Genomic DNA, 13,316 nt, shown 5'->3' with positions numbered 1-13,316 from the left:
TTGACCCTTACGGACAGAGATTGTTCCAGATTCTCTGAATCTTCAGATGATGTTATGCACAGTTGATGATGATAGATGCAAAGTCTTTGCACTTTTTCGCTGGGTAACACCTTTCTGATATTGCTCCACTATCTTTCTGCGCAACATTGTGGGAATTGGTGATCCTCTACCCATCTTGGCTTCTGAGAGACACTGCCACTCTGAGAAGCTCTTTTTATACCCAATCATGTTGCCAATTGACCTAATTAGTATTAATTGGTCTTCCAGCTCTTTGTTATGCTCAAATTTACTTTTTCCAGCCTCTTATTGCTACTTGTCCCAACTTTTTTGGGATTTGTTGACACCGTGAAAATTGGAATCAACGTATTTTTCCTTTAAAATGATACATTTACTCGGATTAAACGTTTGATCTGTCATCTACGTTCTATTACAAATAAAATATTGACATTTGCCATCTCCACATCATTGCCTTCAGTTTTTATTCACAATTTGTTTAGTGTCCCAACTTTTTTGGAATTCGGTTTGTATATAACTCTGGGGCTACAGATGTGTCCTACATAGTGGGGACCTTACAACATTTGAATGAGACATGTAACCCTGGGGATACAGATGTGTCCCATATAGTGGGGATCTTACAACATGTGAATTGCACATGTAACCCTGGGGCTACAGATGTGTCCTATAAAGTGGGGACCTTACAACATGTGAATGACCCTGGGGCTACAGATTATTCCTACATAGTGGGAGTGGACCCATGGAAGATGTTATGTATGATGAGGTGGAAGAGTTGTTGCAGAATCCAGTAATATGCAAAATGATTTTGCAGAACTGCAGATCAATCACATCTCACAGTAAAACCCACTTCGTTCTTCAGCTGTCAGCAGCAGTTAAACTGGATGTCTGTAGATCATCCTCACATTAGTAAACCCCACCACAGAGGAATTCAATGTCTGTAGATCATCTTCACATCAGTAAACCCCACCACAGAGGAACTCAATGTCTGTAGATCATCCTCACATCAGTAAACCCCACCACAGAGGAATTCAATGTCTGTAGATCATCTTCACATCAGTAAACCCCACCACAGAGGAACTCAATGTCTGTAGATCATCTTCACATCAGTAAACCCCACCACAGAGGAACTCAATGTCTGTAGATCATCCTCACATCAGTAAACCCCACCACAGAGGAACTCAATGTCTGTAGATCATCCTCACATCAGTAAACCCCACCACAGAGGAATTCAATGTCTGTAGATCATCCTCACATTAATAAACCCCACCACAGAGGAACTCAATGTCTGTAGATCATCCTCACATTAGTAAACCCCACCACAGAGGAACTCAATGTCTGTAGATCATCTTCACATTAGTAAACCACACCACAGAGGAACTCAATGTCTGTAGATCATCTTCACATCAGTAAACCCCACCACAGAAGAACTCAATGTCTGTAGATCATCTTCACATCAGTAAACCCCACCACAGAGGAACTAAATGTCTGTAGATCATCTTCACATCAGTAAACCCCACCACAGAGAAACTCAATGTCTGTAGATCATGTTCACATCAGTAAACCCCACCACAGAGGTATTCAATGTCTATAGATCATCCTCACATCAGTAAACCCCACCACAGAGGAATTCAATGTCAGTAGATCATCCTCACATCAGTAAACCCCAACACAGAGGAATTCAATGTCTGTAGATCATCTTCACATCAGTAAACCCCACCACAGAGGAATTCGATGTCTGTAGATCATCCTCACATCAGTAAACCCCACCACAGAGGAACTCAATGTCTGTAGATCATCTTCACATCAGTAAACCCCACCACAGAGGAATTCAATGTCTGTAGATCATCTTCACATCAGTAAACCCCACCACAGAGGAACTCAATGTCTGTAGATCATCTTCACATCAGTAAACCCCACCACAGAAGTATTCAATGTCTGTAGATCATCTTCACATCAGTAAACCCCACCACAGAGTAACTTAATGTCTGTAGATCATCCTCACATTAGTAAACCCCACCACAGAGGAACTCAATGTCTGTAGATCATCCTCACATCAGTAAACCCCACCAAAGAGGAACTCAATGTCTGTAGATCATCTGGCATCAGTTAACCTGCCCTAGAGGAACCAGATGTTTCTTAATCATCCTCATATAAGTTCACCTCTGCTCCAGAGGAACAAGATGTCTGTAGATCATCTTCACATCAGTAAACCCCACCACTGAGGAACTCAATGTCTGTAGATCATCTTCACATCAGTAAACCCCACCACAGAGGAACTCAATGTCTGTAGATCATCTTCACATTAGTAAACCCCACCACAGAGGAACTCAATGTCTGTAGATCATATTCACATCAGTAAACCCCACCACAGAGGAACTCAATGTCTGTAGATCATCTTCACATCAGTAAACCCCACCACAGAGGAACTAAATGTCTGTAGATCATCTTCACATCAGTAAACCCCACCACAGAGGAACTCAATGTCTGTAGATCATGTTCACATCAGTTAACCCCACCACAGAGGAATTCAATGTCTATAGATCATCCTCACATCAGTAAACCCCAACACAGAGGAATTCAATGTCTGTAGATCATCTTCACATCAGTAAACCCCACCACAGAGGAATTCGATGTCTGTAGATCATCTTCACATCAGTAAACCCCACCACAGAGGAACTCAATGTCTGTAGATCATCTTCACATCAGTAAACCCCACCACAGAGGAATTCAATGTCTGTAGATCATCTTCACATCAGTAAACCCCACCACAGAGGAACTCAATGTCTGTATATCATCTTCACATCAGTAAACCCCACCACAGAAGAATTCAATGTCTGTAGATCATCTTCACATCAGTAAACCCCACCACAGAGGAACTCAATGTCTGTAGATCATCCTCACATTAGTAAACCCCACCACAGAGGAACTCAATGTCTGTAGATCATCCTCACATCAGTAAACCCCACCACAGAGGAACTCAATGTCTGTAGATCATCTGGCATCAGTTAACCTGCCCTAGAGGAACTAGATGTTTCTTAATCATCCTCATATAAGTTCACCTCTGCTCCAGAGGAACAAGATGTCTGTAGATCATCCCCACATCAGTAAACCCCACCACAGAACAACTGGATATGTGTAGATTATCGTTTCATCATTTACCGTCCCAAGAGAAACCAGATGTGTCTTTTACATAATGTGGGGATGATATACACACTGGACTAGATGGACACATGATTTCTCCATAGAGCAGATCGGGGTGGACAGGTATAGCATTCTTCACTTGGTGTCACAAGCATTTGCAGACATCACCTGGGGGGCAGATGAGTGTCCCCTGGCTCATAGTGCCACCACCACTGGAAATGTAGCACCACAACTCCTGGACAGGCCGCAACACGTCCACTGGGTGGACTACTGGCAGGGTACTGCAGTCTTTATCCATTTTAATTCTTACATGTGTCAGGGTCATCCTCAGCAGATCCATGAGGACACAAGTGGAGATGTCTGGTTATTTCCTTGTAGAGGTGGTACCTAGTCAGTGAATGACTGCTGTCTGATTGCTCCTCAGGGGCGGTCTCAGCAGACAGAGCTGTGATCATACGATGAAGACAGATTCAGAGTAGGACACTTCAAGAATCTGTTCAGCTTGTCAGCCAGCTTGTCTAACTGGTTGGCGTCTGAATATTTCAGAAGATTTGCACGTCTGACGAAGTAATGGCGCAGGAACCGCTGCTGCGAACATTTCAGGAGTCTGCGCACAAGACGTAAGAAGCTGGAGCCAAAATCAATCCAAGACTTAGAGGAAGGGTTCCGTTCACACTCCCAGAGGAGAATCATCTGTCAAAGACAGTAACAAATAATAGTAATAGTAGTCACTGTGGACATAAGCATTGCCACTCCTACATCAGGATGAGGAGAAGTGGGAGGCAGAAAATGCATACACTAAATCTCCGCCCCCTTCAGGGTGCCCAGGACAGTCCCCCCTGGTGACCCCTAACAGACATCTCACCTGCAGATGTTGGGAGGTGATAACAGGGCGAGATCCCGGGCACCAGACATCTTCTTTCAGCTGCCGGACCACCCGTAGACACTTCATCCGACACCCTCCATCATCATCCATTCCCTCCAGCAGGAGGCGCTCTGCACGCAGGAACGACAGCTGCCAGTGATAATTTCTTCGAGCAATCAGGTCGAAGCCAAAAGACTGGAGGAAAAGAAAAAAGGATAAGCGACAACTGAAAGAGGCAGCGACAACTAAAAGAGGCATAATATGTGCATAATAGACAACAGCTTCAGCTGCTACTGCACCCAGATATACACGTACTGCATTAAAGCATCCCTGCATACTCACACACACACACACCTTATACTACAGGAACATCTATTACTGCTGACAACCTGCCTGTATATCCTGTCTGAGAGGTAGTCACAGCCCCGCCCCCTGCTGATGACATCACTGATATAATGACATGTGATCAGACATGAGATCCACCCCTTATACTACAGGAACATCTATTACTGCTGACAACCTGCCTGTATATCCTGTCTGAGAGGTAGTCACAGCCCCGCCCCCTGCTGATGACATCACTGATATAATGACATGTGATCAGACATGAGATCCACACACCTTATACTACAGGAACATCTATTACTGCTGACAACCTGCCTGTATATCCTGTCTGAGAGGTAGTCACAGCCCCGCCCCCTGCTGATGACATCACTGATATAATGACATGTGATCAGACATGAGATCCACACACCTTATACTACAGGAACATCTATTACTGCTGACAACCTGCCTGTATATCCTGTCTGAGAGGTAGTCACAGCCCCGCCCCCTGCTGATGACATCACTGATATAATGACATGTGATCAGACATGAGATCCACACACCTTATACTACAGGAACATCTATTACTGCTGACAACCTGCCTGTATATCCTGTCTGAGAGGTAGTCACAGCCCCGCCCCCTGCTGATGACATCACTGATATAATGACATGTGATCAGACATGAGATCCACACACCTTATACTACAGGAACATCTATTACTGCTGACAACCTGCCTGTATATCCTGTCTGAGAGGTAGTCACAGCCCCGCCCCCTGCTGATGACATCACTGATATAATGACATGTGATCAGACATGAGATCACACACCTTATACTACAGGAACATCTATTACTGCTGACAACCTGCCTGTATATCCTGTCTGAGAGGTAGTCACAGCCCCGCCCCCTGCTGATGACATCACTGATATACTGACATGTGATCAGACATGAGATCACACACCTTATACTACAGGAACATCTATTACTGCTGACAACCTGCCTGTGTATCCTGTCTGAGAGGTAGTCACAGCCCCGCCCCCTGCTGATGACATCACTGATATAATGACATGTGATCAGACATGAGATCACACACCTTATACTACAGGAACATCTATTACTGCTGACAACCTGCCTGTATATCCTGTCTGAGAGGTAGTCACAGCCCCGCCCCCTGCTGATGACATCACTGATATAATGACATGTGATCAGACATGAGATCACACACCTTATACTACAGGAACATCTATTACTGCTGACAACCTGCCTGTATATCCTGTCTGAGAGGTAGTCACAGCCCCGCCCCCTGCTGATGACATCACTGATATAATGACATGTGATCAGACATGAGATCACACACCTTATACTACAGGAACATCTATTACTGCTGACAACATGCCTGTGTATCCTGTCTGAGAGGTAGTCACAGCCCCGCCCCCTGCTGATGACATCACTGATATACTGACATGTGATCAGACATGAGATCACACACCTTATACTACAGGAACATCTATTACTGCTGACAACCTGCCTGTATATCCTGTCTGAGAGGAAGTCACAGCCCCGCCCCCTGCTGATGACATCACTGATATAATGACATGTGATCAGACATGAGATCACACACCTTATACTACAGGAACATCTATTACTGCTGACAACCTGCCTGTATATGATGTCTGAGAGGTAGTCACAGCCCCGCCCCCTGCTGATGACATCACTGATATAATGACATGTGATCAGACATGAGATCACACACCTTATACTACAGGAACATCTATTACTGCTGACAACCTGCCTGTGTATCCTGTCTGAGAGGTAGTCACAGCCCCGCCCCCTGCTGATGACATCACTGATATAATGACATGTGATCAGACATGAGATCACACACCTTATACTACAGGAACATCTATTACTGCTGACAACCTGCCTGTGTATCCTGTCTGAGAGGTAGTCACAGCCCCGCCCCCTGCTGATGACATCACTGATATAATGACATGTGATCAGACATGAGATCACACACCTTATACTACAGGAACATCTATTACTGCTGACAACCTGCCTGTATATCCTGTCTGAGAGGTAGTCACAGCCCCGCCCCCTGCTGATGACATCACTGATATAATGACATGTGATCAGACATGAGATCACACACCTTATACTACAGGAACATCTATTACTGCTGACAACCTGCCTGTATATCCTATCTGAGAGGTTGTCACAGCCCCGCCCCTTGTTGCTATGTTATATCCTGTATACAGAATGAACAATGTAAAATTCTAACAATAAATCAGATAATTCAGAGACCTTCACACACCGCGTTTTGTCCTTTGAGGGCCATCTCTTAAAGAACCGAGGCCAACGTGCCTTCCGAGGCCAACGTGCCTTCCGAGGCCAACAACCTGGAATCTCAACGGCCGGGAGCAGCTCCACCTCCACCATCTGCTCAGAGGTCTCCACGGTCACTCGGATAGTGGAACCAATGGACTCAAACACGCTCACCCTGTCTGTAGGTGGACAAAGCAGTAGTTACTAAGGATGAACAAGTCAGCAACCTAAAATATGGCTCTGAATGACCCCGTACAGCAGACAATACCGAATCACATAGTACCTACTAGAGCTCCCAAACCTCCTATATTCAATTCTCACCAGCCTACAGTGGCTGATAACAGGGGGCAATAGACTGTATTCTCTTGTCCTACAGTCATCCTCTCCCCTGAAATGGCTGATAACAGGGCGCAATAGACTGTATTCTCCTGTCCTACAGTCATCCTCTCCCCTGAAATGGCTGATAACAGGGAGCAATAGACTGTATTCTCCTGTCCTACAGTCATCCTCTCCCCTGAAAGGGCTGATAACAGGGGGCAATAGACTGTATTCTCCTGTCCTACAGTCATCCTCTCCCCTGAAATGGCTGCTAACAGGGAGCAATAGACTGTATTCTCCTGTCCTACAGTCATCCTCTCCCCTGAAATGGCTGATAACAGGGGGCAATAGACTGTATTCTCCTGTCCTACAGTCATCCTCTCCCCTGAAATGGCTGATAACAGGAGGCAATAGACTGTATTCTCCTGTCCTACAGTCATCCTCTCCCCTGAAATGGCTGATAACAGGGGGCAATAGACTGTATTCTCCTGTCCTACAGTCATCCTCTCCCCTGAAATGGCTGATAACAGGGGGCAATAGACTGTATTCTCCTGTCCTACAGTCATCCTCTCCCCTGAAATGGCTGATAACAGGGGGCAATAGACTGTATTCTCCTGTCCTACAGTCATCCTCTCCTCTGAAATGGCTGATAACAGGGAGCAATAGACTGTATTCTCCTGTCCTACAGTCATCCTCTCCTCTGAAATGGCTGATAATAGGGAGCAATAGACTGTATTCTCCTGTCCTACAGTCATCCTCTCCTCTGAAATGGCTGATAACAGGGGGCAATAGATTGTATTCTCCTGTCCTACAGTCATCCTCTCCCCTGAAATGGCTGATAACAGGGGGCAATAGACTGTATTCTCCTGTCCTACAGTCGTCCTCTCCCCTGAAATGGCTGATAACAGGGAGCAATAGACTATTCTCCTGTCCTACAGTCATCCTCTCCCCTGAAATGGCTGATAACAGGGAGCAATAGACTGTATCCTCCTGTCCTACAGTCATCCTCTCCCCTGAAATGGCTGATAACAGGGGGCAATAGACTGTATTCTCCTGTCCTACAGTCAACCTCTCCCCTGAAATGGCTGATAACAGGGAGCAATAGACTATTCTCCTGTCCTACAGTCATCCTCTCCCCTGAAATGGCTGATAACAGGGAGCAATAGACTGTATCCTCCTGTCCTACAGTCATCCTCTCCCCTGAAATGGTTGATAACAGGGAGCAATAGACTATTCTCCTGTCCTACAGTCATCCTCTCCCCTGAAATGGCTGATAACAGGGGGCAATAGACTGTATTCTCCTGTCCTACAGTCATCCTCTCCCATGAAATGGCTGATAACAGGGAGCAATAGACTGTATTCTCCTGTCCTACAGTCATCCTCTCCCATGAAATGGCTGATAACAGGGAGCAATAGACTGTATTCTCCTGTCCTACAGTCATCTTCTCCCCTGAAATGGCTGATAACAGGGAGCAATAGACTATTCTCCTGTCCTACAGTCATCCTCTCCCCTGAAATGGCTGATAACAGGGAGCAATAGACTGTATTCTCCTGTCCTACAGTCATCTTCTCCCCTGAAATGGCTGATAACAGGAAGCAATAGACTATTCTCCTGTCCTACAGTCATCCTCTCCCCTGAAATGGCTGATAACAGGGGCAATAGATTGTATTCTCCTGTCCTACAGTCATCCTCTCCCCTGAAATGGCTGATAACAGGGAGCAATAGACTGTATTCTCCTGTCCTACAGTCATCCTCTCCCCTGAAATGGCTGATAATAGGGAGCAATAGATTGTATTCTCCTGTCCTACAGTCGTCCTCTCCCCTGAAATGGCTGATAACAGGGGGCAATATACTGTATTCTCCTGTCCTACAGTCATCCTCTCCACTGAAATGGCTGATAACAGGGGGCAATAGACTGTATTCTCCTGTCCTACAGTCATCCTCTCCCCTGAAATGACTGATAACAGGGGGCAATATACTGTATTCTCCTGTCCTACAGTCATCCTCTCCTCTGAAATGGCTGATAACAGGGGGCAATAGACTGTAATCTCCTGTCCTACAGTCATCCTCTCCCCTGAAATGGCTGATAACTGGGGGCAATAGACTGTATTCTCCTGTCCTACAGTCACCCTCTCCCCTGAAATGGCTGATAACAAGGAGCAATAGACTGTATTCTCCTGTCCAACAGTCATCCTCTCCCCTGAAATGGCTGATAACAGAGGGCAATAGATTGTATTCTCCTGTCCTACAGTCATCCTCTCCCCTGAATGGCTGATAACAGGGGGCAATAGATTGTATTCTCCTGTCCTACAGTCATCCTCTCCTCTGAAATGGCTGATAACAGGGGGCAATAGACTGTATTTTCCTGTCCTACAGTCATCCTCTCCTCTGAAATGGCTGATAACAGGGAGCAATAGACTGTATTCTCCTGTCCTACAGTCATACTCCCCCCTGAAATGGCTGATAACATGGGGCAATAGACTGTATTCTCCTGTCCTACAGTCATCCTCTCCCCTGAAATGGCTGATAACAGGGGGCAATAGACTGTATTCACCTGTCCTACAGTCATCCGCTCCCCTGAAATGGCTGATAACAGGGGGCAATAGATTGTATTCTTCTGTCCTACAGTCATCCTCTACCCTGAAATGGCTGATAACAGGGAGCAATAGACTGTATTCTCCTGTCCTACAGTCATCCTCTCCCCTGAAATGGCTGATAACAGGGGGCAATAGACTGTATTCTCGTGTCCTACAGCCATCCTCCCCCTGACATGGCTGATAACAGGGGGCAATAGACTGTATTCTCCTGTCCTACAGTCACCCTCTCCCCTGAAATGGTTGATAACAGGGGGCAATATACTGTATTCTCCTGTCCTACAGTCACCCTCTCCCCTGAAATGGCTGATAACAGGGGGCAATAGACTGTATTCTCCTGTCCTACAGTCACCCTCTCCCCTAAAATGGCTGATAACAGGGGGCAATAGACTGTATTCTCCTGTCCTACAGTCATCATCTCCTCTGAAATGGCTGATAACAGGTGGCAATAGATTGTATTCTCCTGTCCTACAGTCATCCTCTGCCCTGAAATGGCTGATAACAGGGGGCAATAGATTGTATTCTCCTGTCCTACAGTCATCATCTCCTCTGAAATGGCTGATAACAGGGAGCAATAGACTGTATTCTCCTGTCCTACAGTCATCCTCTCCCCTGAAATGGCTGATAACAGGGGGCAATATACTGTATTCTCCTGTCCTACAGTCATCATCTCCTCTGAAATGGCTGATAACAGGGGGCAATAGACTGTATTCTCCTGTCCTACAGTCATCCTCTCCCCTGAAATGGCTGATAACAAGGGGCAATAGACTGTATTCTCCTGTCCTACAGTCATCCTCTCCCCTGAAATGGCTGATAACAGGGGGCAATATACTGTATTCTCCTGTCCTACAGTCACCCTCTCCCCTGAAATGACTGATAACAGGGGGCAATAGATTGTATTCTCCTGTCCTACAGTCATCCTCTCCCCTGAAATGGCTGATAACAGGGGGCAAAAGACTGTATTCTCCTGTCCTACAGTCATCCTCTCCCCTGAAATGTCTGATAACAGGGGGCAATAGACTGTATTCTCCTGTCCTACAGTCATCCTCTCCCCTGAAATGGCTGATAACAGGGGGCAATAGACTGTATTCTCATGTCCTACAGTCATCCTCCCCCTGACATGGCTGATAACAGGGGGCAATAGACTGTATTCTCCTGTCCTACAGTCATCCTCTCCTCTAAAATGGCTGATAACAGGGGGCAATAGACTGTATTCTCCTGTCCTACAGTCACCCTCTCCCCTGAAATGGCTGATAACAGGGGGCAATATACTGTATTCTCCTGTCCTACAGTCATCATCTCCTATGAAATGGCTGATAACAGGGGGCAATAGACTGTATTCTCCTGTCCTACAGTCATCCTCTCCCCTGAAATGGCTGATAACAAGGGGCAATAGACTGTATTCTCCTGTCCTACAGTCATCCTCTCCCCTGAAATGGCTGATAACAGGGGGCAATATACTGTATTCTCCTGTCCTACAGTCACCCTCTCCCCTGAAATGACTGATAACAGGGGGCAATAGATTGTATTCTCCTGTCCTACAGTCATCCTCTCCCCTGAAATGGCTGATAACAGGGAGCAATAGACTGTATTCTCCTGTCCTACAGTCACCCTCTCCCCTGAAATGGCTGATAACAGGGGGCAAAAGACTGTATTCTCCTGTCCTACAGTCATCCTCTCCCCTGAAATGTCTGATAACAGGGGGCAATAGACTGTATTCTCCTGTCCTACAGTCATCCTCTTCCCTGAAATGGCTGAAAACAGGGGGCAATAGACTGTATTCTCGTGTCCTACAGTCATCCTCCCCCTGACATGGCTGATAACAGGGGGCAATAGACTGTATTCTCCTGTCCTACAGTCATCCTCTCCCCTGAAATGGCTGATAACAGGGGGCAATAGACTGTATTCTCCTGTCCTACAGTCATCCTCTCCCCTGAAATGGCTGCTAACAGGGAGCAATAGACTGTATTCTCCTGTCCTACAGTTATCCTCACCCCTGAAATAGCTGATAACAGGGAGCAATAGACTGTATTCTCCTGTCCTACAGTCATCCTCTCCCCTGAAATGGCTGATAACAGGGGGCAATAGACTGTATTCTCCTGTCCTACAGTCATCCTCTCCCCTGAAATGGCTGATAACAGGGGGCAATAGACTGTATTCTCCTGTCCTACAGTCATCCTCTCCCCTGAAATGGCTGATAACAGGGGGCAATAGACTGTATTCTCGTGTCCTACAGTCATCCTCTCCCCTGAAATGGCTGATAACAGGGGGCAATAGACTGTATTCTCCTGTCCTACAGTCATCCTCTCCCCTGAAATAGCTGATAACAGGGGGCAATAGACTGTATTCTCCTGTCCTACAGTCATCCTCTCCCCTGAAATGGCTGATAACAGGGGGCAATAGACTGTATTCTCCTGTCCTACAGTCATCCTCTCCCCTGAAATGGCTGATAACAGGAGGCAATAGACTGTATTCTCCTGTCCTACAGTCATCCTCTCCCCTGAAATGGCTGATAATAGGGGGCAATAGACAGTATTCTCCTGTCCTACAGTCATCCTCTCCTCTGAAATGGCTGATAACAGGGGGCAATATATTGTATTCTCCTGTCCTACAGTCATCCTCTCCCCTGAAATGGCTGATAACAGGGAGCAATAGATTGTATTCTCCTGTCCTACAGTCATCCTCTCCCCTGAAATAGCTGATAACAGGGAGCAATAGACTGTATTCTCCTGTCCTACAGTCATCCTCCCCCCTGAAATGGCTGATAACAGGGAGCAATAGACTATTCTCCTGTCCTACAGTCATCCTCTCCCCTGAAATGGCTGATAACAGGGGGCAATAGATTGTATTCTCCTGTCCTACAGTCATCCTCTCCCCTGAAATGGCTGATAACAGGGAGCAATAGACTGTATTCTCCTGTCCTACAGTCATCCTCTCCCCTGAAAGGGCTGATAACAGGGGGCAATAGACTGTATTCTCCTGTCCTACAGTCATCCTCTCCTCTGAAATGGCTGATAACAGGGAGCAATAGACTGTATTCTCCTGTCCTACAGTCATCCTCTCCCCTGAAATGGCTGATAACAGGGGGCAATAGACTGTATTCTCCTGTCCTACAGTCATCCTCTCCCCTGGAAAGGCTGATAACAGAAGGCAATAGACTGTATTCTCCTGTCCTACAGTCATCCTCTCCCCTGAAATGGCTGATAACAGGGGGCAATAGACTGTATTCTCCTGTCCTACAGTCATCCTCTCCCCTGAAATGGCTGATAACAGGGGGCAATAGACTGTATTCTCCTGTCCTACAGTCATCCTCTCCTCTGAAATGGCTGATAACAGGGAGCAATAGACTGTATTCTCCTGTCCTACAGTCATCCTCTCCCCTGAAATGGCTGATAACAGGGGGCAATAGACTGTATTCTCCTGTCCTACAGTCATCCTCTCCCCTGAAATGGCTGATAACAGGAGGCAATAGACTGTATTCTCCTGTCCTACAGTCATCCTCTCCCCTGAAATGGCTGATAACAGGGGGCAATAGACTGTATTCTCCTGTCCTACAGTCATCCTCTCCCCTGAAATGGCTGATAACAGGGGGCAATAGACTGTATTCTCCTGTCCTACAGTCATCCTCTCCTCTGAAATGGCTGATAACAGGGGGCAATAGACTGTATTCTCCTGTCCTACAGTCATCCTCTCCTCTGAAATGGCTGATAACAGGGAGCAATAGACTGTATTCTCCTGTC

At 46.4% G+C, this 13,316-nt stretch overlaps 1 protein-coding gene across 1 annotated transcript in view; it reads right to left on the bottom strand.

Annotated features, from left to right (window-relative positions):
- Positions 1 to 506: 506 nt before the first annotated feature.
- Positions 507 to 13,316, bottom strand: part of MAB21L3 (mab-21 like 3) — a 108,767-nt gene continuing 95,957 nt past the window's right edge. Inside the window, exons 4-6 of the mRNA XM_040422767.1 lie at positions 6,643 to 6,842; positions 4,022 to 4,216; positions 507 to 3,849 (exon numbers count right to left, since the gene is read on the bottom strand). Coding sequence (XP_040278701.1) covers positions 3,589 to 3,849; positions 4,022 to 4,216; positions 6,643 to 6,842 — 656 coding nt within the window. The 3' untranslated portion in view covers positions 507 to 3,588. The remainder of the gene's footprint in view (positions 3,850 to 4,021; positions 4,217 to 6,642; positions 6,843 to 13,316) is intronic.

Source organism: Bufo bufo, chromosome 3 (genome assembly GCF_905171765.1).
Source record: "Bufo bufo chromosome 3, aBufBuf1.1, whole genome shotgun sequence".
In the NCBI taxonomy this organism is placed as follows: domain Eukaryota; kingdom Metazoa; phylum Chordata; class Amphibia; order Anura; family Bufonidae; genus Bufo; species Bufo bufo.
Note: the sequence above shows the minus strand (reverse complement) of the source record. Positions and strands in the feature narration are given on the sequence as shown.